Below are 24805 nucleotides of genomic sequence, written 5' to 3'. Positions count from 1 at the left end.
CAACTTCCAAGTGTGTCCTTCCTTAGAGACTCTCCCTTAGCCTAAGGATAGTCTTTAGAGTTCTCTTACATCTTATTCCTTGTTATAGTTAACAATTCTTTACAACAACTTTTACTGCTCAAATTATTATATGATTTCTATCTCCTGAATGAACCTTAGCTGACACAAGTACACCTTTTACTTTTTTTTTTTTTCTGTCTTACTAGGTCTTCAAAGTCTGATGCATAGTTTACTATTACAGAATATCTCAGTTCAAGCCAGTGCATGCAAGTGTTTGATAGCCACATGTGAGTAGCTACTATACTGGGCAGCACAGCTAGAGATCCACTGAATTGCATCCAACTGCTGCAACTTAAGGTGTCTGAAATGGTATTGTTTATTTTCTTCCTGTCTCAGTTTCCCTCCCCAATTTTTTTTTCTATCTTACTATAAATAGCTCCATGATCCACCCAACTGCACAAATAAGAAATTAATTATTATTAATAATCAGGGGTGCCTGGGAGGCTCAATGGGTAAAGTGTCTGACTTTGGCCCAGGTCATGATCTAATTGTTCATGAATTTAAGCCCTGCATCAGGCTCTGTACTGACAGCTCAGAGCCTGGAGCCTGTTTTGGTTCCTGTGTCTCCCTCTTTCTCTGTCCCTCCCCAACTTGCACTCTGTCTCTCTCAAAAATAAATAAACATTTTTAAAAAATTAATACTCATACTGATTCCTGCTTTTTTTTCTCCTTTTGCTTCTAAATTTTGTCTATTTTAACTCCTGGACAACCAGTTAACATGACAACAGAAAAAAATGAAAACTAAGCTATAAACATGAAACAAAATTCAAAAGATGAGTAATTATTAAGAGGTCTTCATGCTGTCTTCCTAATCAAAACCTCAGCTTCTTAAAAAAGTATCAAGACTCCATATCAATAAGGATGTTGACTTGAGCATGATCAAGCATGCCATAGGTATAATTGTAAATATATAGTCTTTATGAAAACAATTTGGTAATTTAAATCAAGCACTTTAAGCGTTCATAACCTGAGATCTTATTCCTAAACATGCTCCCTAAAATATTAGGAGATCTTCTCAAAGATTTATGTACAAACATGCTCATCACAATGTATTTATATATTTTTTTAATTTTTAAAATGTGTATTTATTTTTGAGAGAGACAGAGACAGAGAGTGAGCAGGGGAGGAGCAGAGAGAGATGGAAGCACAGAATACTAAGCAGGTTCCAGGCTGTGAGCTGTCAGCACAGAGCCCAACGCGGGGCTTGAGCTCAAGAACTGTGAGATCATGACCTCAGCTGAAGTCGGAGGCTTAACCGACTGAGCCACCCAGGTGCCCCACAATATATTTATATTAGAAAAAAATCCAGAAACAACAGAAATGCCAATGATAAGAAGAGAGTTGAAATAACTTATTGTATATCAAAAAGATGTAATTTTAGAAAGATATAAATATATTTTCAATATACTTACTAATAAGTATATGTTTATATTTATAATTTGTATCCTGAGAGAAACTCCAATTTTTAATAAATAACATAGCATAATGCTCTAAAAAAATAGCTGCAAAGAAATATATTTTTGAAAATCTGAGTGGTGGAACTTATTCATTGTTCAAAATATTTATTAGATTACCTTTAGATGCTAGGCAGGTTTATACACAGGGGATAGAGCAGCTGTACTAGTCAGCCTCCAAGATAGTCTTCAATGAGCTTCACTTCCTGGTATTTAATTCTTTGTGTAGTCTCTTTCCTTACTGAATAGGGTAAGCATATGTAATTAATAAAACAGAGTGGAAGTGATAGTGTGTGATTTCTGAGTCGAGGTCATAAAAGACATTGCAGTTTCTCCCTTGCTTTCTTGGATCACTTAGTCTGGAGATAGCCAGCTTCGACATCATGAAAATATCAAACAGCCCTGTGGAGAGGTCTTCCTGAACAATTTTCAGGCATCCTGGCACTAGCCAGCACCAACCTGCAGCCATGTGAGTTGCTTTGCTAGTATATCCCTCACCCCAGTCAAGCCTTCAGATGACTGCAGTCCCAGCAAATACCTAAATGAACTTCAGGAAAGACCTTGAGCTGGAACTGTTAAGCCAAACCCCTCCCGAATTCCATACCCACTAAAATTATGAGATAATAAATGAGGGTTGTTGTTGCGAGTGACTACATTTTGGGGTGATTTGTTACATGTTAGGAAGCTAATATAGCAGCAAACAAAACCAGATGGAAAGCTCTGCCTTTATGGAACTTACATTCTAGCAGGCAGAGACAGATAAAAAACAAAATGAATAAATATATGGTATGCTATGTGACAATAATTGTATAGTAGAGAAGGGATGTAGGAGGACTTGGAACTTCACAGTCATAGAAGCCCTCACTGAAAAGAAGACATCTGAGAGAAGATCTGAAAGACGTGAGAAAGGAGCCTTGTAGATATTTAGGGGCAGAAGGGTTGAAAAGGAGGAATACACCTGATTGGTATTACAAAACAGTCAGAAAGCAGTGTGAGCAAAGGGGTGTCACATATGGCTTCACAGGCTACAGTAAGAACTTAGCTTTTATTCTGAATGATTTGGGGGGACTTTGGGGATTTTGACCTAAGGAATGGCATGAACTGATTAACATTTTAGCAGGATTCCTCTGGCCACAGGGTTTGCATAGAGATTAAAGCAGGGAAACCAGTTAGGAAGTGATTACAATAATCCAAATGAGAGAAAGTAGATGGAGAGGAAAATCAGAATGTAATCATTGCTGGTTATTTGTTTTCTTCTTTATATTTTTCTGAATTTTCATTTCTACATTGACTCTTCATGACTTTTCTAATCCAAAAGAAAAACAAAACTCTTTCAGGAGCCAGATGTTTGTGAGAACTTTTAGTCCTCAGCAGTTTTTGGTTTTATTAAAATATAGATGCCCATGGAATTCTTAGTAGGATTTCAGCACAGCAGGGTTGCTATAAAACAACACAAAGATGAGAATCAAAAACTGTTGACTTTAGTCTGTGCAGATTCTGAACATAACAATGTCAACTGAAAAACAAATGTGAAAGGGACTTCATGCACCCTTTGAATATTTGCATTGCCTTTGTGCTATGTATTTGAGCATTCTTTTTTTTTAATCTTATTTTTTTTTTTTGAGAGAGAGAGAAGGAGCATGTTCATGTGTACATATATGAGCAGGGAAGGGGCAGAGGAAAAGAGAAAGAAAATCCCAAGCTTTTGCTCTCACCATCATGAGATCATAACCTGAGCCAAAAGCAAGAGTCCTTAATTGACTGAGCCACCCAGGTGCTCCTGACCGTTCTTAACCTTCAAATATTTCATATACAAGCTTTCCTTTGTGACCGGATTTCAGGATTTCTAGAGACTTGGCTAGGAGATTACTCTGGATAAAAATCTGTTTAATGAAATTAAAAATATATTTATTGAGCACCTACCATTTCTAAGGAATAGTGCTATACAAAGATAAAAAGAAGTGTTCCTCTAGGTATTTTTCAGTCATGGTAAAGATGATAGGGCTTTAAAAGTCATTTTTAGTATACTGGCTACAATATCTTGCTTATTTGTTTATACTTCAGGGAATTTTATTTCATTTAGCAAATGTTTATGTCACACCACCCATGAACTGGAAATAGAGAATCCTACATGGGGATGCAAAGGTGATTGAGTAATAAATCAGCTCTCGAAGAGTATATGGACTAGGTATAAAAATTCCATCTCAGTCTCAAGTACACAGGAAGTGAGTGGCTTATCCCATACCCAGAAAATGGAAACTTCTTTGGTCTTCAGTCCATCACAGTGGCTGCTACAATGCTCAATATCAATGCCTAGATTTCCTTTGCAGGCAGAAAGCTCTATCCTCTCTGTAACCCTTGTTGGTAGAGAGATCTTATGCTACTTCTCCTCAGACTATGTGCCAGAGGGACAAAAGTCTCAGGCACTGACAGAAAACTGTTAACCACCCTCTCCCCTGAACATTTCTTCAATTTCCAGAGGCTCATCTTCTCTTCTAAGATTAAGCCATTTCCCCTTTGCATTCCCTAAGGAAGATCCAGGTGGAAATGTCTGCAACATATCTGGAAACTTCAATTTTCAGCCCAGTCACATGAAAACCATCGATAACCATTAGAGACAAGGAAACTCAGACTCATGATGTAAAGATCTAGCTACCCGGGAATGCTAAGAAGAAAAGCGCCCTTTATTCTTCTAAGACTTGGATGGCTTTGAGGATAAAATACTAATGCTAGTACAACCGGTTACACCACCATGCTGCTCATCCTCTAAGATGGATTGGTCAAGTTTTTAAAAGTTTTAAAATTAGCAAAGGGCCAGACAGCAAATATTTTAGGTTCTGCAGGCTACACAATCTTCGTCACAACTACTCAATTGTGCTGTAGTAGTGAAAGCAATCATATATAATATGTAAACAAATAAGTGTAGCTGTGTTCCATCAAACTATACTTATGGACACTGAAATATTAATTTCATAGAATGTTCATGTGTCTCAATAAATTGTCCTTATTTTGATTTTTCCTCCCATTTTAAAATGTAAGACCATTCTTAGCTCATGGGTTGTCCAAAAATAAGCAGGGGCTAGATCTGGCCTTTGGACTGTAGTTTGATTTCTGCTTTAAGATAGTCAGATGAGAACTTTAACAGGAATATTTCCAGAGTGCAAAATGATTTTCTTCCTAAAAAGCACATTTTTTATATTGACTTTGCATTTATCACAGTCCTTACCAGTTTCTGTCATGAATGATTACTCCGTGTGCACACATCTTCTCTCCCAGGTGACTGTGCCCACTTTAAAAGAAAGAAATGATCACATACTTCTTTGAGCTCCCACAGAGCCTAGGTGTTCAAACTATCGTGAACAAATGAAACTGAGCCCTGGGGAGAATAAAGTTGAACTGATGAAACAAGTTTATCATAGAGTATCATTTATACAAGACTGGCTTTGTTCCAGTAAAGGGCTATGAGGTTTGTTATGAATGGTTTGTAATTATTTATGTGTGCTCTCATTTTCTTATTCCCCCTACCTATCCCTGTTCCCTCATTGAATTACTTTTAAGACAGTTCTTTGAGGACCAGATCTGTATACAGAATTCTGTATACAGAACTCTGAATTGCTAAGCTTCTTTTTTTTTTTAATAGTTTATTTATTTTTGAGACAGAGAGACACAGAGCATGAGCAGGGGAGGGGCAGAGAGAAAGGGAGGCACAGAATCTGAAACAGGGTCCAAGCTCTGAGCTGCCAGCACAAAGCCCGACGCGGGGCTCAAACCCATGAACCATGAGATCATGACCTGAGCAGAAGCTGGATGTTTAACCGACTGAGCCACCCAGGTGCGCCTGCAGTGCTACCTTTCAAAACAGAAAAACAAAGGTTTCTGGAAAATGTTTTTTCCATTCCTGATTTTATTTTTAAGGTTGTCAGAAAAAATGTAAAATTTGCATATATTTTTAAAGATTAGAGAACTTGAAGCTATTTTTTCTTTATATATGATTCATTTGGTTTATAGATAAATGACTTTTAGAAAATTATCCTGATCCTTTCTTTTGTCCTGGTAATATCTTATGCTTTCATATTTTGTATTTTATTAACCCTGCACAATAGTCCTGTGACTTTTGGACAGGAGTAAAGACTCAGGTCTTTAAAAAAGACCTTTTCAATAAACTATTTGTAAAAAAAAAAAAAAAACCTTTTAATTTTTTTAATTAAAAAAAATAATAACCTCAGATCATTGAAACCAAAAAAACCACAATGGTTTTGCTTAGGTAACTGAGACATCTAGGGATAGATCTTTCTTGCATGTATGGCTGAATCCAAAGACTCAAAACGACATCATCAGGGTCCTGTGTTCTATTGTTCAGTCAGATCTGTTCTCTTTTGTATGTTGCCCTCATTCCCTCCCACTGCGGACAGGCCTCCTGCAAGTTGCAGGAGATGGAGATGGCTAATAGCAGCCTTAATTTCACATCATCCCAATACAAAGACACTAAATGCAGGAGACAGCATTCTTCACAGGCTCTAGTTGGAAAATCTTTCAAGGAGGGCTGTAATCATCACCTCAAGCAGGACCACTTAATGGGAGAAGAATCCTTCCTCAGAAAGGATGCTGAACAGATAATAGATGTTCTCAGAAGTGGGCATACTCTATGAATGGTCATGCACATATAGGAAAGGGAAGTACAGAGAAATGAAGTAACTTTTTTCATAATCACACTAGTTGTGAGAAAATGTAAAATAGAAATCCGTGACATCTCACTCACACCTCATATAATGCCTCTGCTTTTGTCTGTATAACCATGCTATTTCTTTGCTGTATCTTTATCTCACCATTTCACATGAAAAAAAAAACAAACAACCCAGACCTATAAGTTTTCATAAACACTATGATGTGATTTTATTACATCTATTTGTCTTCCTCATATACATCAATAACTTCACATTCAAGTAACCATGATTAAACCTGCCTTATTTGCTTCAGTACTTGTGGATAACTCAAGTCTTGTGAAAGATTCTGACGACTTTCTGTAATTTTGGTTTGTCCCCACACATTATGGGTATTTTGTACCAGCATTTTAAGCTGTTTTTTTTTAAAGTCACTCTCAGGGGCGCTTGGGTGGCTCAGTCAGTTAAGCGGCCATATTCAGCTCAGGTCCTGACCTTGAGTTTCATCAGTTTGAGCCTTTATACTGACAGCTCAGGGCTGGAGCCTACTATAGATTCTGTGTCTCCCTCTCTCTCTGTCCCTTCCCTGCTCATGCTCTGTTTCTCTCTCAAAAAACAAATAAACATTAAAATTTTTTTTAAAGTTGTTCTTAGAATACAATATTTAAGGGGCGCCTGGGTGGCTTAGTTGGTTGAGCATCCGACTTCAGCTCAGGTCATGATCTCACAGTCTGTGGGTTCTGGGGCTGACAGCTCAGAGCCTGGAGCTGCTTCAGGGTCTGTGTGTGTCTCTCTCTCTGCCCCTCCCCCACTCGCTCTCTGTCTCTCAAAAAAAATAAAGACATTTAAAAAAAGGGGGAGGGCTTGTTTAAAAAAAGAATACAATATTTAAACATCATTGACAGGTAATTATTTCCTTCAATATATTCCCTAATTTTGGTGATGAATATAAACATAATAACACGATTTACTGTAAAAGTGACTTATCTTCCTATAAGCAGGCAAATAGCTGATTTGGTGGAAAATTTGACCCAGGGCCAACCCACAAAGATCCTAGTTTGGTTTTGTTCAGTACTAGTTTTGTGAAAGCCAGTCAATGGCTTAAAATATGAACCTTAGCAGTATCTTCTGTGCAAAAGGAGAGTGGTATTATGGCTTTAATTTTAATACATAGTGTAGACTAAACTCTTGAAAGTAATAAACTGATATATGAATATTAGTACTTCTACATTTGTTTAAAATCTGGATTTTCCTATGAACTCATCAAAACAAGTAGAGAAAGAAGTGAAAGCCGTTAATGAAAAGTTCCTCACAGTAGAACTGAATCAATTTTCTAGAAAACTCAACCCAAAATGTCTTGAGAAATACACACGAACTCACAACCAGAAGGCAAAAATGTTTCTTCTAAGTTTTTCTAAATTCCCTGGTAATTATTTTTATATTTTCTTGTGCCTCTGCTTTGCTGTGATAAGTTCTCTTTTTGAAGCAAGGAAACTACACGAGAAAGGCATTCCATCTCCTCGCTCATTCCAAATGTCCCTTTCTGAGATTATAGCTCCCGATCTCTCTGAGCCAAAAAGGTTCTTTGCACCGCCAGCCCAGCCCGGGACGCCACCCAGAGGTGCGCAGCGCCACCTCCTGGGAGCGTGGGCAGAGCCAGCCAGGAGTCTGAGGCTGAAGGCCGACTACTTAGTGACTGTTTTCAAAGCTCGGAACCTCAGAAACGCGTCAGTGCTTTCCATGTACGTACTAACCAGCCCTGTAGTCCAGACTTGGCTGCGTCTCCAATGCCTCCGTTTTGCCGGAGCGGAGTACAAATTCACAATCCCCCGGACGGTTAGGGATGCTCTTGGGGCGGGATTTCCCGTGGTGGGTGGAACTTCGCCCTGTGGGCGGGGCTTCGCTAGCTTTAGCAGGAGCTCAGCATTTGAGGGTTGGCTCTGTGGGCGGGACTATGTTACGAGGGTGGGAACCCGCTCGTGAGCGGAACTACGTTTAGTAGGCGGGGCTTCGCCTGTGTCAGGCCCGTGCTCTGTGGGTGGGACTCCGCTCGGTGGGCGGAACTATAGCCTGTGGGAGGAATTTTGACTGGCTCCTTTCTCCCCGGAACTTCCGGGATCGTGTGCGTGTAGATGGCGTCACTTGGAGCTTGAGTTGCTGCACGAGGTAACGTGTTGATAAATTTTCTGGGAGACAGGAGTGAAGTTTTAGGGGCTGGGACAGGGCTGGTGGGTCTCGTGCAGCCGAGGCCTGGAGGCTGGGTTCCATCGAGCGCGGCCTCGGGGCAACCCTATTGGGCCGCGGGCCTGCTGGCCCAGGCCAGAAACCCTGGTGCCTTTGGGCCTTAGGGCCTTCAGCCCTTGTCCGGGGGCCAGTTTTTCGTTGTGTCTCTTGTCATCCCAATTTTCACGTTGTTGTCAACAGAATTTTAGTATTGCCTCACCTACCACGGTATTCCCTTCTCCACGAACCTTTCTCAAGTCCACAACTCTAGTGGACCTCTCCCTCTGTGTCCATTTGTATTCTTCCTGTAGCAACACATATTATGTGTGTTTGTATCACACATGTATATCAGTTTTTGTATGTCTGTCACTTTTATACCACAGCTGGCACATAGTAAGTTATTCATGACTTATAGATGAGTGATTGGGTTTTGGTTACTATTGGGAGGATTTTAGGTTGTTTAATTGGGGGGATACGATGTGTATTTTCTTTTTACTCTTAAGTAATCATGAATTTTCTATTGTGTTCATGTTTGGTGTTTTTTTATAAGTAGGAGGAGTACCGTTGGTGTTTAAAAGCATTGCTGTCCCTAAATATTTACTGAGGCTGGACATTGAAGGAGAATATAAGTTTCACTTAAGAGATACAAGTTGAGCAAAGGAAAGAAAGAATGTGCGTAGTGTCTTCAGACAGCAATTTGTAGACTAGGATGGGTATGGACAGAGGTAGCGGGAGGTGTGTTTGACATATTTATTGCTAGATTTGGGGTTCTGGCAGTATACCAGGACAAAGCACACTGCCCCTAAGGCATTGGGAAAGTCATTGAAAATTTTTTAGTATTGGAGCGGTTCATCACATAGCACTATGCGTAGCCTTGAATGCAAATGGCTTAAGCCAGGGTTGGCAATCTTTCTGCAAAGGGCCAGATAATAAATGCTTTAGGCTTTGTGGGCTGTCGTTGTAGCAGGAAGGTAGCCACAGACAATACACATAATCAGACTGACACAGCTGTGTTCTACTAAAACTTTACTTATAGAGACAGGTACCTCACCTAATTTGGTCCATTGGTATAGTTTGGGAATCTATGGTCCAACCAAATGGACCTGTGGACCGTAGCAGTAATACAGTCCCGAACTAGGCAGTACTATACTGTGTTTCTGTATTGGCTTTATTTATATAGGAGAGGCCAATCACATAACGTTAGCTCTGGATCTAGTCTTCCTGGCTTTGAATCCTGTCATTTCTTGATTACTTACGGTAATGACAGTGTGACATTGGGCGAATTAACCTCTTTGCATCAGTTTTATCTATAAAATGGGGATAATAGTACCTCTCACAGTGTTGTGCAGTGTAAATTGGCTAAAGCACATAAAATGTTTACATAATGCTTATACACATTTTAAAAGCTCAATAAATCATAACTTAATATTTTTAAATTTTTCCTCATACACATTATTAAAGCAGATTTGAGAGCCATATCTAAGGTAGAATTTACAGGCTACATGCATGTTTACGTATAGAACAAAGAAAATATGTAAAGTTTCAAATCCAGAGCCATTCACATAGAGGTGATTTGGAAGCTGTGAAAGTAATTTAAAGTAGAAAGTGCAGGATTAAGGACTGATTTTGAAGAAGTGTACATAGGAGAGAAAGGCAAGTAAAAAAGAATGAAAAAGGAACAAGGGGACAGGAGTCCATCCAAAAGTATGATAGGAACCAGAACAGTATAACAGTATATAAACCAATAGAAGGATGGGTGGTGATGGTTAACATTGTCAGGTGCTGCAGAGAGCAGAGAACACAATTGTGTTGATAGTATTGAGGAATTCAACCAGCAAAAATTAACATGGAACTTCCTAAGGGCCAAGTTCTGGTGATCCAGAAAAGAATTAGGTACATACTCTGCATTAAACAGCAGAAAACCTAGTAATGATGAAAGACATTGAAATAATTTAATACATGCAGCAACTTTAAAAAATCCAGAGTAAGATGGAATTTCTTACACTGAATTGGTACCTTTGTTTCTAAAGCTTAAATTGCTTTATAGTTCATAAACATGGGCAACTTAATTGAGCTCCTTTTCTTTTTTCCCTAGACAATGGCCAAGAGCAAACTAAGAGGACAGAGGTCCAGGAATGTATTTCATATAGCCAGCCAAAAAAACTTTAAGACTAAAAACAAAGCAAAACCAGTTACCACTAATCTTAAGAAGGTGAGTATTATTAAGTACTCCGACATTATTGTTCACAAGCAAAGCATAGTTGTAAAGTCACAGAAAAACTGAAAGCTATTATTTAAAATATATTCTTATTCTTCTTTACAAAGGCAAGATAATTTTAAACATTTATTTTTTTTTTAAATGAAGAAAAATTGGGGCATCTGGTTGGCTCAGTCGGTTGAGTGTCCGACTTCGGCTCAGGTATTGATCTCTCAGTTCGTGGGTTCAATCCCTGTGTCGGGCTGCTGACAGCCAGCTCAGAGCCTGGAGCCTGTTTCAGATTCTGTGTCTCCCTCTCTCTGACCCTCCCCTGCTCACACTGTCTCTCTCTCTCTCTCGGAAATAAATAAAATATTTTTTAAAACTTTTTTAAAGAAAAATTACCTCCCTCTCTTGATGTATATGTATGAAAAGAAAAAAACACTTTTTTTTTTTAAGAGAGAGAAAGCCCGTGAATGAGGGAGAGGGCCAGAGTGGGAGAGAGAACATTAGCAGGTTCCACACTCAGCGTAGAGCCTGACACAGGGCTCAGTCCCACAACCCTGGGATCATGACCTGCGGTAAAAATCAAGAGTCAGACACCTAACCACTGAGCCAACCAGGCGCCCCAAGAAGAAATCACTTTAATTGCAAATGCATGAGGCTCCAAAGAACAGTTTTGAAAGCTTTATCAGAGCACAGAATTTATCCAAAACCATAGTATGGGAAATAGTTCTGATCTCTGACCCTAAGTATATTCAAGATCCTCTTAACAGAGCCAAGACATGAAATGCTTATCAGCACCCCTTCTTTTTCTTCTCAGTAATTCTTATCACCGTGATATCTGGAACTCACACAAATTTCTATAAAGTGAAGATAAGATACTTTCTTAAAGTGCAAAATTGGGGAAGAAGGGGTTTATCATTTTTATTTTTTGTGTTTTTTCTAAAAATATATGGGAAATGCGAAATTTCTTCTTCAACATTAAGTAAATTCTTTAAGGAAATTCTTCAAGAAAATGTTTTCAAGTTTTAGTAGGTGGAGTCAGCTCTCCAGGACTTTGTAATTGGCATAATAGTCAAAGAAATGTAACATTTTATTTTTCAGTTTTCATGAACTAGTGAAGTTAAGCATTTTGATCCAGCATTTTTATGACTTAGTAAATGCTATAAAGGAAAATAAAGCTAGGTGATATGATAGAGTAGGGAGTGACAGTTTACACAGGCTTGCCTTCAAAGTTGACATTCAAGCCAAGATTCAGATGGTAGAGAGCAGGTAATGTTGCAGGATTTTTTTTACCTCAATACCCAGGGTTTGTTTTCACGCCACTTCAAAGAATGAAGAGGTAGACAAAAAATGAGCGGCAGGCAAACATTTATTAGAGTAAAAGAGCAGAAAAGAAGAGTAGTAGGAAAGCTCTCTTTACAGAGAGGGGACATTCAAAGTGATGCCTGAGGACTATAGTCAAGGGTCCTTGTTTTATAAGGTCTGGTCACTCCCCTTCCCCTTATTCCTTCTCAGATTTTACCTTAATTGGCTTGCAACTCCAGGTGCTGGGTTGTCCATACCTGATTAGTTCATTTCCTTTGTACCAGGTGGCCTATGGCCATACTTAGGTCTTTTGTCAAATTCCTGAGGGAAGCCTGAAGGGGAGTAGGTGGGGTCTGTTACATTCTTAAGAGGAACCTTATGCCTGAGAGGTTTCTGGGGTCAGACACTCCCAGGATTGTTCTAAAATATGTGCTTTTCCCTACTGGGGACCTCAGGCCCTAATCCTTCCCTCTGCCTCTCTGCCTTCTGAACCCTATCTTTTCCTGTCCTAGTAATATAAGGCCCTGAAAAGTGTTGGGAGCAGCATACTTTAGGCAGAGAGAATAGCAAATGCAAAGGCTCTGTGCCGGGGAAAAACTTGGTATATTTGAGTGACAGGAGATCATTTTGTTTGAATAGAAGTACTAGAAGCTTTATGTATGCTAAAGGAAAGATCGAAGAGAGGGAAATCTGGGTAGGCAGCCTGGTTGGAGAGGGTATCAAAGTTTTCTCAGAAAGTGGCCTAACTTACTTACTAAGTGGAGGTCATAAGATTGCCAAGCACTATATAAATGGTAAATTGAAGTTTGTGGCAATGAATTAAAGTGAAGCCAGCCAGTCAGATTTTCTACAGATTCAATTTTAGGCTCAGAAAAAGCTGTTAGTTGAGCTTAACTAGTTTGTCAAGCAGGTTTGATTGAGGAAGAGAAGGAAAGTTAATAGAGTAAAGGAGTGATTGATTAAATAATGGTCATGGAATCTGGGCTGGCTAAAGGAAGAAGTGAGGATATGGAAAAGTGAAAAATAGAGAAATTGGTGGGAGAAGATTTCAGGAAGACTGAAGAATTGTTAATAAGCCAAGTGAACTAGAAGAACAGGAGGTGGTGTGGTTACAAGTAATGATGTAGCCAAAGGTAATCCATGGGAGTGGGTGGCTGAGGTAGGTAGTGGAAAAGAACCTGGAGTTGAGGACCTGAACAGACTAAGAAGCTATAGGATTAGGTTTTTGTTGAAGCTCCTAACCAGGCATGAGAGAGGTCAGTGAACTGAGTTTTGAGATCTTTCATGAGGGAGCAAGTAAATGTGTTGGCAGGTGACAGTAAAGAGGAAAGAGGTATTAGAATATTCTGATGCATTCGGTGCAGAGTTTTCAAGGAGAAATGGTTTGAGAGCAACAGGGAAGAACAAGAAGATTAAAGAGAGGAGGGCTGCGAGGGAAGTTGTCCTCAGGAGACTGGAAGGGGCTTCCATTAAGGCAAGAAGGTCAAGGAAGGATTCTGAGATGGACTGTTACAAGGAGTCTAAACTGGGGCACCTGGCTGGCTCAGCCAGTAAAGTGTGTGACTCTTACTGTCAGGGTTGTAAGTTTGAGCCCCACATTGGGTATGGAGCTTACTTTAAAAAAAGAAAAAAAAGAGTAAAGCATTTGATCCAGGTTCCTCCTTTTACCATGAGAGTTGACTTGTGGTCATGTTTTTTAGTGTGTCTGTACCAAATCGAAATGTGATGTCTGTCCACATAATTCTTATTTGTAAAAAACTAGAACCTTTTGTGTGAAATTTCCCAATAAGACCGTAAGAATTTTTTTTGTAAATTATCTCCACAAATGGGTAGGATTGATGAAGTTTTAGGTTTTTAGGTTTAACAGGTTAAATTAATGTTGCATATATTTTATTGTTTATGGTTACAAGATTGTAGATTATTGCCTTTTTTCTTTTTTAAAAGATAAACATTGTGAATGATGAAAAAGTTAACAGAGTGAATAAAGCTTTTGTAGATATACAAAAGGAACTTGCACATTTCTCCAAAGGACTTTCCCTTGAACCTCTGCAGAAACAGCTGGTGAGTAGGAATCATTTCCTTTTGTTACAGCTAATAAGCTAAACTCCAACTTTTTAAAGCTTGTAATTCGAATGTAATTTTTACTATTTGGCTCTCTACTATCCTTGGCTCTGTAGTATATAAAGCATATTGAGTCATTCAGACTCTAAGACATCAAGTCTGAATATGAGTATTTATTGTTCTACTTCCAAAGGTATGACTAGAAGATGGAAAGTTAGATAATAGATTATATACAAGTCATTTTTGTTCACTGTTGTTATCTACATTTTTAAATACAATATTTTTCTCCCTTCAGATTCCTCCGCAGTGTCATGAAAATGAACCAGTTAATGTTGATGAAGCGACAAGATTAATGGCTCAATTGTAAGACACTGGTGATCCATCAAATACCCCAAAAAGACCAATAAATTAAATGTTTTATACAGTTTTATTTTTAAAAATCTTGTTAATGTACAGGCATTGGCACATTTTTAAAACAAACTACATAAACAGATCTTTCCTATAATCTAGGAAAGTGGAATGTCAGAAGTCAACAAAATGTGATAAACTTAAAGTGCTAAAACAGAAGGCACTTCACAAAATCTGTTCACTGAAACAGTTAATATATCCTAGTTTACATCCTTCACTTTATAAGTGGCAGTGAATGTGTGTTTATATTGGAGGACACACAGAAATATGGACAGTTTCTTGGCAGTAAAAAAATATAAGACAAGGAATGAGTTGCTGACCAACTTTTTTTGTTTTTGATGACCTTGGTCTACTTTGCCATTCCTCTCATAAGAGGGGAAGAAAACAGAAGGATTCAGAATTGGAAGAAAAGGTAAAATCCCAGAATGTAATTACTTAAGGTAGGGAGGGGAATTTGTGGGTATTAAATCACTTTTTCCCCCTGAAAAAAACCCTTTGTTTTTATGGTTGAAAAGAGCCCTTTGTTTTTATGGTTGAAGTTTTGTGAAGTAAAAAAGACATTATTAGAGAACACTTCAGAATCAGTGAACTAAAAAGGTGTTACATTCATTATTTTAAATACTTAGGTTATTAAGAAGTCTAAAATGTTACAGTTAGAGGTAGATAACAGTCCCAAGTTTCCGTGGAATCTAATAATTTAGTATCTGGACATCAAACAGATCGCAAACTCCTTCATTATCATCTAAATTAAAGTTGTAGTCATCTGCCGGGGTAGGAGAAAGCCGTAAGAGAGGAAACACTGCAAGTAAAACAAATTCAGTCTTAAACATGGTTTTTATATACAGTTAATGATGTTTAACAGAATACTTTCAAATATATCTATCTAAATTAAAGTATGTTTCTTAGTGTTATATAAGAACTTTTAAGTATATAATAGAAAAAGTTGTAATCAAATTAATGACCTGTGTTTATTTTGAAAGATTCTCATTTAAAGATAATTTATGCATTGGTATGCATAGGTACAGCTTGAGAAATAGAGGTTAAAATTTTTCTAGGTTGAACTTGTCACACTAAAATGTATAACTCAAAAACACTGGTCAAAGTATTTCCTCTGATCTCTGCTAAATAAGCTACTGCTTTGAAAAGAGAAATAGGAACTAGACTTCATAAATATGCTGATGTTCTGTTTCTACAGAAATGTTTATTCTCTAAGTGGTTAGTGTACCATTTGCTAATTTAACAGTTGCAGCTTTCTAGGTTTGGTTATATTTGTTAGGAACCAGGACTGAATCCAAGAAAGTGAAGCCAAGAGAGTTATTAATGATTATACTTTATAGCAACTGATTTTAAAGGATTATTTCAGATTAGATGATGACATGGCTAATGTTAGTAATAGTTCAGTGACTTCACATTGGTAGCTTGAAATTGGCCTTTGTGGGGATATTTACAAAACTGTGTTTTGAGATTACCTATATATTATTTTACTTTTCTTGGCGAAATTCTTCAGACATGAAAAAGCCTAGCGTGCTAACAGTTTAGAAGTTTATTCAGTGAGGGTGGTAAGTATCCCCTTAACAGCATTTTTTTTCCTTGAAATGCAGGAAAATAATTCTGAAGGATGCCTATGATTTACTTTAAAGTGGGAGATTTTTCATGAATCATCATAGTATGTTAAGCAGTTAAAAAATATGTTTTGCATTTCTTTTAAATCTTGTGCCATTTATAAATTCTAGAAAAGCATTATTGATGCTTAAATAGTAAAATTTTAAACTACTTACCATCAGAAGACATTAACTCATCAATGATATCTCCACTAATAGATCCTGCTAGAAATAGAAATGTGATATTTGTTACAGTTCTATTTATATTTTTACAGTACAAGGCAATTACTTAAGGAAGCCTAGCAGTTAACTGTCCAACTCTTGATTTTGGCTCAGGTCACGATCTTACAGTTCATGGGATCGAGCCTTACATTGGTCTCCACGCTGACAGCATGGAGCCTGCTTGGGATTCTCTCTCTCTTCTCTCTCTCTCTCTCTCTCTCTCTCCCCCTCTCTCTCCCCCCCCCTTCTCCCTCTCTGCACCTCCCCCACTCATGTGCATGCACATGTGCACATTCTCTCTCTCTCTCTCTCTCTCTCTCTCAAAATAAACTTTTTTAAAAAGACAGTTATGGGACTGGGTGGCTCAGTTGGTTAAGCATCCAGCTTGGGCTCAGGTCATGATCTCGAGGTTCATGAAGGAGTTCAAGCCCCGCATCGGTCTCTGTGCTGACAAGCTCAGAGCCTGGAGCCTGCTTCAGATTCTATGTCTCCCCCTCTCTCTGGCCCTCCCTCCCTCCCTCTCTCTCTGACTCACTCTCTCTCAAAAAAATAAAGAAAGAAAAGGCAGTTATTTAAACACAGTATATAATAAAGTTAATTTAAACACTGGCAGCTTGATCAACAGCATAATATTAAAGTATAGAACTTTACAGAAAGATAACATTTCCATGAGCACCTACTCTGTGCTTGGCATTACTTTTAACTTCTAAACTCAAGATGTAGATCAAAAGACTGCTCATCATTCTCCCAAAACTGACTCCTTGGTTTTATAAAGTCAGTAGTACTGTAATTCTCCCAGTCACCCAAACTCTAAACTTCAACATCACTTTCCATTCCTCTAGTTAAATTTATCTCCAGATCGCACACATCAAAGTTACTTATTTTATTTTACCTCAACAGTATTTCTCAAATCTCTTATTTCTCTTTCCCACTCCATTGTTAATACCCATCTTAGCCTTAATGTTGTTCTTTCATAGTTGCATAACTGCAGACACCATATCTTCATTCTCCAGTGCCTCTAATCTCTTAAGGCCAAATGCATCTTCTTCCCCAATCATGTTACTCCTCTGCTTACCATGTACCCTGCTCACAAATCTTCACTGGCTTGTCAGCTAAAGGTCCAACTCAATCTGATATTCAAGGTCCTCTCTAATATCTGATCCCAAATTAACTTTCTTTACTATTTTCAAGTACAAAACCATATACAGAAACTGCTGAAAATTTTTTTAATGCTTTGTGGAAGCTGCCCTTCTAGTGGTGTCTAGATTTCCCTGTCTTTAGATTTGTCCCCATTAATTATAATTAGGTCATAAGCTTTTTAAGGAGTGCACTTTCTGTTGTGTATCCCCCATTCTATATCTTTAAATACAGAAATACTTCTAGAGGAAGAAAAGGAGGCCAAGAAGCTGAAAAATATTCTGTGTCCAGTTAGATCACAATAGTCTCATTCTTAACTATTATGAACTCACAGAATAGTAAGACTCATGCCACATTCCAGTGAGACACATCCCAAAGGTAAAGTAAGCAAGTTGGATTGTGTACAATGTAGCTTTTAATGATCTACAATATTACATCTAGACTGGCATGACTCAGTCATTCATTCAACAACTCATTCAGATATTGAGAGAATATCTGCCATGGGCCCTTTATTTGGAATCAGTAAGGAGTTGCTAAATACTAGCCATGTAATCATGGAAAAAAATTGGGCAACAAGGGAACTTTTATAATTTAGATGTAGACCCTATCCCTAGTGCCCAGTTTTGGGAGATTTAGCTATTTTCATTTCAGATTAAACAATTTAGGAAGGCAAGATTTCCTAACTTGGAGTTGAGACCGTTTATCAACTCTATAAAACTAAACTTTCCTAATAAAAAGTATAACAAGGAATATGAAGAGAGTTTGATTTTTCTTAAAGGTAATTAGGACACATTCCAATAATCCTAGAGTGACAGAGATGAAAGAACCTTACAAAGGAAACCTCTGATTTAAAAAGTTGATATATGTAAATAGTAATGGGGGGAAATGAACAAATTTTGATCAATTTTGAACATGGAATTCTAAGGAAAACTGCATTCTTAAGCCCATTAACTATCCTTTCCTTGCTCACTATTTATAATTGTATACAGTCTTGGCCACATTATACTGTATCCAATTATATATGCTGAATATACAATCACATTGTGTGTGTATATCACCTAAGAAACAAATCCGTGGTAATAGAAAATTAAAGGCACGATCTGTTTTTAAATCTTTCTCATAATACCTACCCCAGTGTCTCTTGTGTAGAAGACACTAAATACTTGCTAAGCTTACCATGTTTCCTCCCGTGTTTGGTAACAGAATGACCATGGCTGACAAATTCAGCTTTCTAACTTACTTAATACGGTATTCCTATTTTTCCTTCTCTACGTTTTAAAACAAAGGCTCTAACCCACCTGATGATAAGTCTGTGGCCGGTGTCTGTTGAAGATTCTGGTTTCTTTCGGAGACATGTTGCTCAGGCAGATTCTGAGTTGCTATGTTGGATTTCTGTGGAGTCACTGGAGTGGAGGGCTGAGAGGAGGGTTGTGTGAGGTCATCAGGTGGGGGAACGGGAAAAACCACAGGCTTAGACGAATTGGATTCTTTATTTATAAGCAGCACGTGGATAGGTCCTGAATGACTCTTTAGATTGATCTGGTATTTCTTTTGTCCATTCTGACCCTTTAAGGTTATTAGGTATAAACAAATGAATAAATATTAACATTTCTAACTACTTGGAACATTAAAAATTAAGATAAGCAAAGCTATAAGAAACTATATATATATATGTAACATAGAATTCTACATAGCATAGAGTCAATAAACCTCTTTGACTCAACTAGAGAATGTTTTGAAAAAGACCCAATTTAAAGCAATCTGTTATGATGGATACTTAGGTTGAACTTTTTCCTCAGCCAGGATCGCTGTATCAGTTATATAGTCATTTTAACTGATTTTTTAAAAGATTATTGACGATATCATTACTTCTCCCTTAATATTTTCTAGCTCAAAAAATCACATTAAAAAACAGTCAAAATGTTAAATGATTTATTCAGTCACTTCTATAATTTTACTAAAGTTACTAACGGCATCCAAACTCAGATATAAATACTTCCAGATAGAAAACTTGAAAGCAGTATTTGAAAGTGATTACACACAATTAGCTCTTGTTCAGCGAAAGAGAATACATTTGTCCATAAAACAGTAGATCCACATTAAGAAAAGTTACCCTACATACCATTTCTGGAATAGGTACCTCCAGCTGTGTACCAGAAGGTGCTTGAATGGCCAAAAGTGTATCGCCTGATGAAAAAGAAATTAATTGTAGAAAATACTACTGATTTTGGAATACAGTGGCAAGCATGTGATCTCTGGAGTCAGAATGCTTGGGTTTGAATCCCAGGCTAGTGACCTTGGGCTTTGGTTCCTAATTCTGTAAAATGGGGAAAATAAAACTTACTGCACAGATTTCTTTTGAGGATTAGATGAGGTGATATATGTAATAGTAGATCTGAGAAGATGGTAAATACTCGTTAGCTCTCTTCTCATGAACAAATTCAATTTGTCAAGTTAATTTTGCTTTCATTGAGGCTTGCATAAAGTCTGAAATTCCTAGAACTCTTAGCCTCAAATAACACTGTTCACTTGAGATTTTTAAATTACTTAAGTGCCTAGGAATACTAGAAATTAGGTATGATAGTGTGAAATCTTGAGCTTAAGTGAACTTGATTTTAAAGCGAAATTCTACAGTAGATTGTTGAGCTGAAGATTTTTAAAAAGACTTTCTCGAACTTTCTTAGGAAGCTCAGGACATATGGTGGCAGAGTAAAGCAATAAGGCCATACACATTGCCAACATAGTCTTGGAAAGCCAGATGTCACTCGGCAGATTTTTTTTTTTATGTGCATAATACGCAAGGTTGTTTAATAGGCCATATGTAACATATAAATACGTATACAAAATTTCATTTTACTTGTATTATAATTATGGTGTACAGCACTCCCCCTCCCCCACCCCACACTGATGTTATTAATACACTGTATTGTCCTCTCAAGGGGAAAACACAGAGATGGGATAGAATAGGATTAGGAGTAATTGTCCTGGCTATAAAATGGATTCACCTAACTCTGCCCTCATGCTTTCTTTGAGTTCATTTAGTGACCAGCACACTGCACACATAGTTTCTAAACACTGCCAATGAGAACTATGTTTTGATCAAATTTGGTCACTGACTCTCCAAGTCTGTGACTTTGAAACTGTTGTTTAATCTCCCTCTGATTTAGCTGCCCCTCCCACACACAGTTTACATCCCACCAATGCAGGCAATGAAGTGAAAACTGTGAAAAGCAGTCACTGTCATGAGAACAGAAACAAAGGCAGCCTATCACTACAGAGCACTGTAGAGTGACACAGAAAGTCCACAGTTCCTGAAACTAATGACTTAGGGTGGGTGTGGGGAATTTTGAATCACTATCCACTAAATAAGTTGATCAGAGGAAGAACGTTACAACAAACTAACAGTACTTACCATTAAAGCAATTACAGATGTCTTCATGAGTTACATAGGAAAATGTACTGTCATAAGGGTTAAGGAACAACATGTATACCAAGGTCTAGGCATTTACATGAAGATAATAGATCTGCAGGCCAAAATAAACAAAATGACCAAACGCATGAAGGTGTTGCCACACATGGTCAGACCAAAAAAAAAAAAAAAAAAGAGGGACATCTTTAGTCTGAAAAGGTGAAGACAAAGGTCCAGGAGAGGGGTGTCCATCCTCTGCTCTGAAGAGAACACTTTTAATTTTTGTGACATTTGAGGACCTTTGAGAGAGATGTGAAAACAGTGCATATTCTTCATGGAGACGGCTTTTAGGGGGGAAAGATAGTGGGGAAAAAGAGGCTATCAGCAGGAGTGGAGAGCAGCCATACATGCCTCCTCATTGAGAATCTTCCTGGATCATGGTTTAAGGAACTGGTAATGGACAGAATCTTGTAAAGCAGTGCAGCAAAGTCTACGACCAGCTAGTTCAATGGTTTTTATATCTTGGGGCTACACAAGGTACAGTTTGAAGACCCCATTTAAGTTATTAAATTGTTAAGGAGCTTTGATCCATAGAAAAGAAATAAATGAGATCATGGACTTCAACAAATTACAAAACATAAAACATTAATTGTATACGGTAGTCAAAAATTCATGAGGGGTGGTAGAAGATAAATGCCATTAAGAGATTCCACAAGTGTATAGGTACATTCACAAATCAAGAGTATCATGGGTATCTAAGAGAACAGTGGTTTTTAGGAAACACATCACTAATTTTTTCCTGCAACTTAATAAGATAGATATATAAGCCTTGGTCCCCAACCTCAAGTAGATAGTCTCTTCAGTTAATATTAGACAGAAGGTATCTGGATTGATTGCCAGCACATGATATTTTATTTTCAAGCTAAAATTAATTTTTCAAAACTTTGAGAGTTAGTGAATTTTTACCACTTCAGAACACTGAACAAAATAATATTTAAATATACCTATGCATTTAACAATTCCTTCTAATATTCAGAGACCTCCTAAGCACACTTTAGCTAGCATGTTGCATCCTACTACTGGTAAGTTGAAAGTAGATGACTTTTTTTTCTCAATGCAACACAGGAATAATATTAATAGATGTACTTTGTAATTTTCAGAGGTAAAAACTTTCAAATATTAGTGTAAATTATTAGAATAATATTGTAAAATTAAAATACTGTATCCACTTAGAAAACTTTCTGAAACATTAGAATAAAGTACCTGATCTTCAGACTGGAAGAATGCATTATACAAATATATATACTACAGCTATATGTGTAACTTATTTAAAAGGATATCTATTATTAATGGAGTCGTCCATCACATTTTTGATGCTTTGCTGTAGCCACAACTTCTGCTGATCAAGTTCTCTTTCCTTCAGTTCTAGATCTTCAATTTCAGCTTTAAGATATCTTAATCTATCTAGGACTTCTTTAGTATTACAGCCAGCACCTACACCTCTTAAAAACATATGAGAGTCAATATATCCAGTATCAGACCCAGGTTGACATCACTTAATTTTTATAGTAATAAAACTGAATTAGCAATCTAGTCAAGACAAAAATCTTTATGCTATTCTAAAACTCAAGCATTAAAATCCTTAGAAAATTTAAACATCGCACCTCTGAACATACTCGCTTAGAAAATTTATTGGCAAAAACAGTCGAATCACAAAAGTTCTCAGTGTTTTTGCCATACAGAAAATAAAAATTTTTATAAAGTCAAAAAAAGTTCTCATTATGTTTCTAGAATGGTGTTTGTCATCTGGAAGGGCAGGCTAGTGATGGGCACCAAAAGGATGTCAAAGCTGAGGCACGTGGGTGGTTCAGGCAGCTGAGCGTCTGAGTTCAGCTCAGGTCATGATCTCATGGCTCACGGGTTCAAGTCCCATGTAGGGCTCTGTGCTGGCAGCACAGAGCCTGCTTGAGATTCTCTCCCACTCCCCCTCCCCCATTCTTCCCCCATTCATTGCTCTCTCTGTCTCAAAATAAATAAGAGGGAAAAAAGGATGTCAAAACTATATAGTTACACCTGGAAGTCTCATGATGTAGACTGAGATGCTGGTAAATTACAACCTTTTAACATTTTGGTGAGACTCTGGCTTTAAAACAGAACAAAACAAGACAACAACAACAACAAAAAACTAAGGCCAAAGAGGACAAATGTGCAGAACAAAGTATTTTTCACATTCAAACATACATTCAACAGTTAACAAATGACAACATGCATTTCAACCAGCTACTGTATAAGGTACATATTCCTATATATAGGACATAGTTCCTGTTCTAAAGGAGTGTATATTAGTTGGGAAGCTAAACACTTAGGTAGAGAGGGATTAATAATACAAAGCAGTATGCAGTGTGTGCCAAATGAGTAGCTTGAGGAAGAAAATAAAATTTGAATTTTCAGAGTAAATCAGTGAAGAGAGCAAGGGAATGTCCCAACACAGGAGTGCCATACATAGGCTCAGAGCAGTGTCCAAGGAAAGATGAGGCCTGTTGAGAATAGAGGACCAAGAGAGAGGGAGAGCCAAATGGTAGGTCAGATTTTACAGAGCATTAGGAAGAGAAATAAAGATTTTAAAGTAGGGTATTGGTTTGCAACTTACTTCCATTGTATACTATTTTTTGACTTTTTTTCAATCAGATCAATTCCCTCTAAGACATTGGTGATATCATAAATTCTTCTTTTTTGCCTCACAGCCAAAGTATCTGCAGCCTGTTTTTAAAAAGGGGAGGGGGGGAGACAAAGAACAATGAAATAAAGGGCAATTCCTATTTTAAAGCCAAAAGGGTTGATTATTAAGTTCACAGCATGAGAACCCAATTCCAAATTTGACCTGGTCACTTGCCTGAAAACAATAGCTGGGTATGTTGAAAGCATCTCTCAAACATTGCAAATGCCAAAGAAGTTATCCCAATTAAAAGCCAGCAGATGTTAGAATAGGAAAAAACTATATGAAGGGTCATGACACAGAGCCCACAAAAATAAAAAGAACACAGTAAGAATACTTCATGTCACCTTACGGACTAATCCTGAGGAGGAGCTCTTAAGTATCTACCACGTGACTTCCTAGTTTATCTGTTCATAAACAGTCACTTATAAACAGCCCTTATTGTTTTTTGGAACTTTGAAAAATTATATCTCAGCAACTTGTTCATAACTAGATATTTGGGGAATTCTAAATTATACACAAACCTTCAGTGCCTTGAAACACACTATCTGCCTTTTTTAAACTCACAATGAAAATGGAGGAGTGATTCATGCCATCCCAACACAAAGCATAAAATCAACAAGAAATCAAAATGCATAGCACAAAGTTGTGGTACCAGCAAATATACAAAAGCTTGGTAGTCTCACTCAACAAAAGTAAGGTCAACAAAAAGATTTCATGCCATCAATAAATGTGGGAACGCTGTACTGTTTCTCTGGTTGGTTCCCACTCACATTTACGAGCTTTGTTCCCCAATGGAACAGACAGAATCTTATAAGAGAGGTTATTCTACAGCTCTTTTTCCCGGGCGAGTTAGACAATACTATCTTGAATGTGGAGTCATGTTATAAGGGTCATGGTAGTAATGAAAAAACACATTTATGTCCTTACAATATTCAGCACACTATCCAAATTAAGGAACAGATTTTAGCTTCATATAATTGGTTACCCCAGCTCTCCCAAGGCATTAATACTTTCTTGATTCTTAAAAAACATAGCTACACACACACACACACACACACACACACACACACACACAATCCAGGACAGCATATTGTTTGCAATCTGGACTTTCTTTCTACAGGGAGCAAGTGTGACCAACTTCACAGGCATTTAATGTCAATTATATGAATCCATTTATTGTGCTACCAAAATACCAATGTACCACTGTGCAATCATTCAGATCTTCAGGAAGGGGAATCATGCCTCAATCAGTGAGTGGGCCAGGAGAGTAAGTAGGGCATGACAGAGAGAATGAAGAACCAGGAGCTGAAGCTCAGTCTCCAACTGACTAGTTTGGTTCTGT

The 24805-nt window shown here is 37.7% G+C and overlaps 2 protein-coding genes across 3 annotated transcripts; one reads left to right on the top strand and one right to left on the bottom strand.

Moving 5' to 3' along the window:
• Positions 1-8239: 8239 nt before the first annotated feature.
• On the top strand, positions 8240-14391 carry RBIS (ribosomal biogenesis factor). Its single transcript, XM_077771317.1, has 4 exons — positions 8240-8341; positions 10494-10610; positions 13851-13967; positions 14263-14391. Exons 2-4 carry the CDS (start codon positions 10497-10499, stop codon positions 14332-14334), a joined length of 303 nt encoding a protein of 100 aa, XP_077627443.1. The 5' UTR covers positions 8240-8341; positions 10494-10496; the 3' UTR covers positions 14335-14391.
• On the bottom strand, positions 14376-22188 carry E2F5 (E2F transcription factor 5). 2 transcript variants are annotated; one of them, XM_077771313.1, is made up of 6 exons: positions 22085-22188; positions 20748-20791; positions 19458-19522; positions 18634-18901; positions 16154-16201; positions 14376-15174 (listed from the first exon to the last, which is right to left on the bottom strand). In XM_077771313.1, the coding sequence occupies exons 1-6, from the start codon at positions 22105-22107 to the stop codon at positions 15065-15067; spliced, it is 558 nt and encodes a 185-aa protein (XP_077627439.1). In that variant the 5' UTR covers positions 22108-22188; the 3' UTR covers positions 14376-15064. The 2 variants fall into 2 exon arrangements, with proteins under 2 accessions (XP_077627439.1, XP_077627440.1); XM_077771314.1 differs by having other exon boundaries at positions 16154-16198.
• Positions 22189-24805: the final 2617 nt, after the last annotated feature.

Source organism: Crocuta crocuta, unplaced genomic scaffold (genome assembly GCF_008692635.1).
Source record: "Crocuta crocuta isolate KB4526 unplaced genomic scaffold, BGI_CrCroc_1.0 scaffold235, whole genome shotgun sequence".
Classification (NCBI taxonomy): Eukaryota; Metazoa; Chordata; class Mammalia; order Carnivora; family Hyaenidae; genus Crocuta; species Crocuta crocuta.
This window is presented reverse-complemented; position numbering and strand designations above follow the sequence as displayed.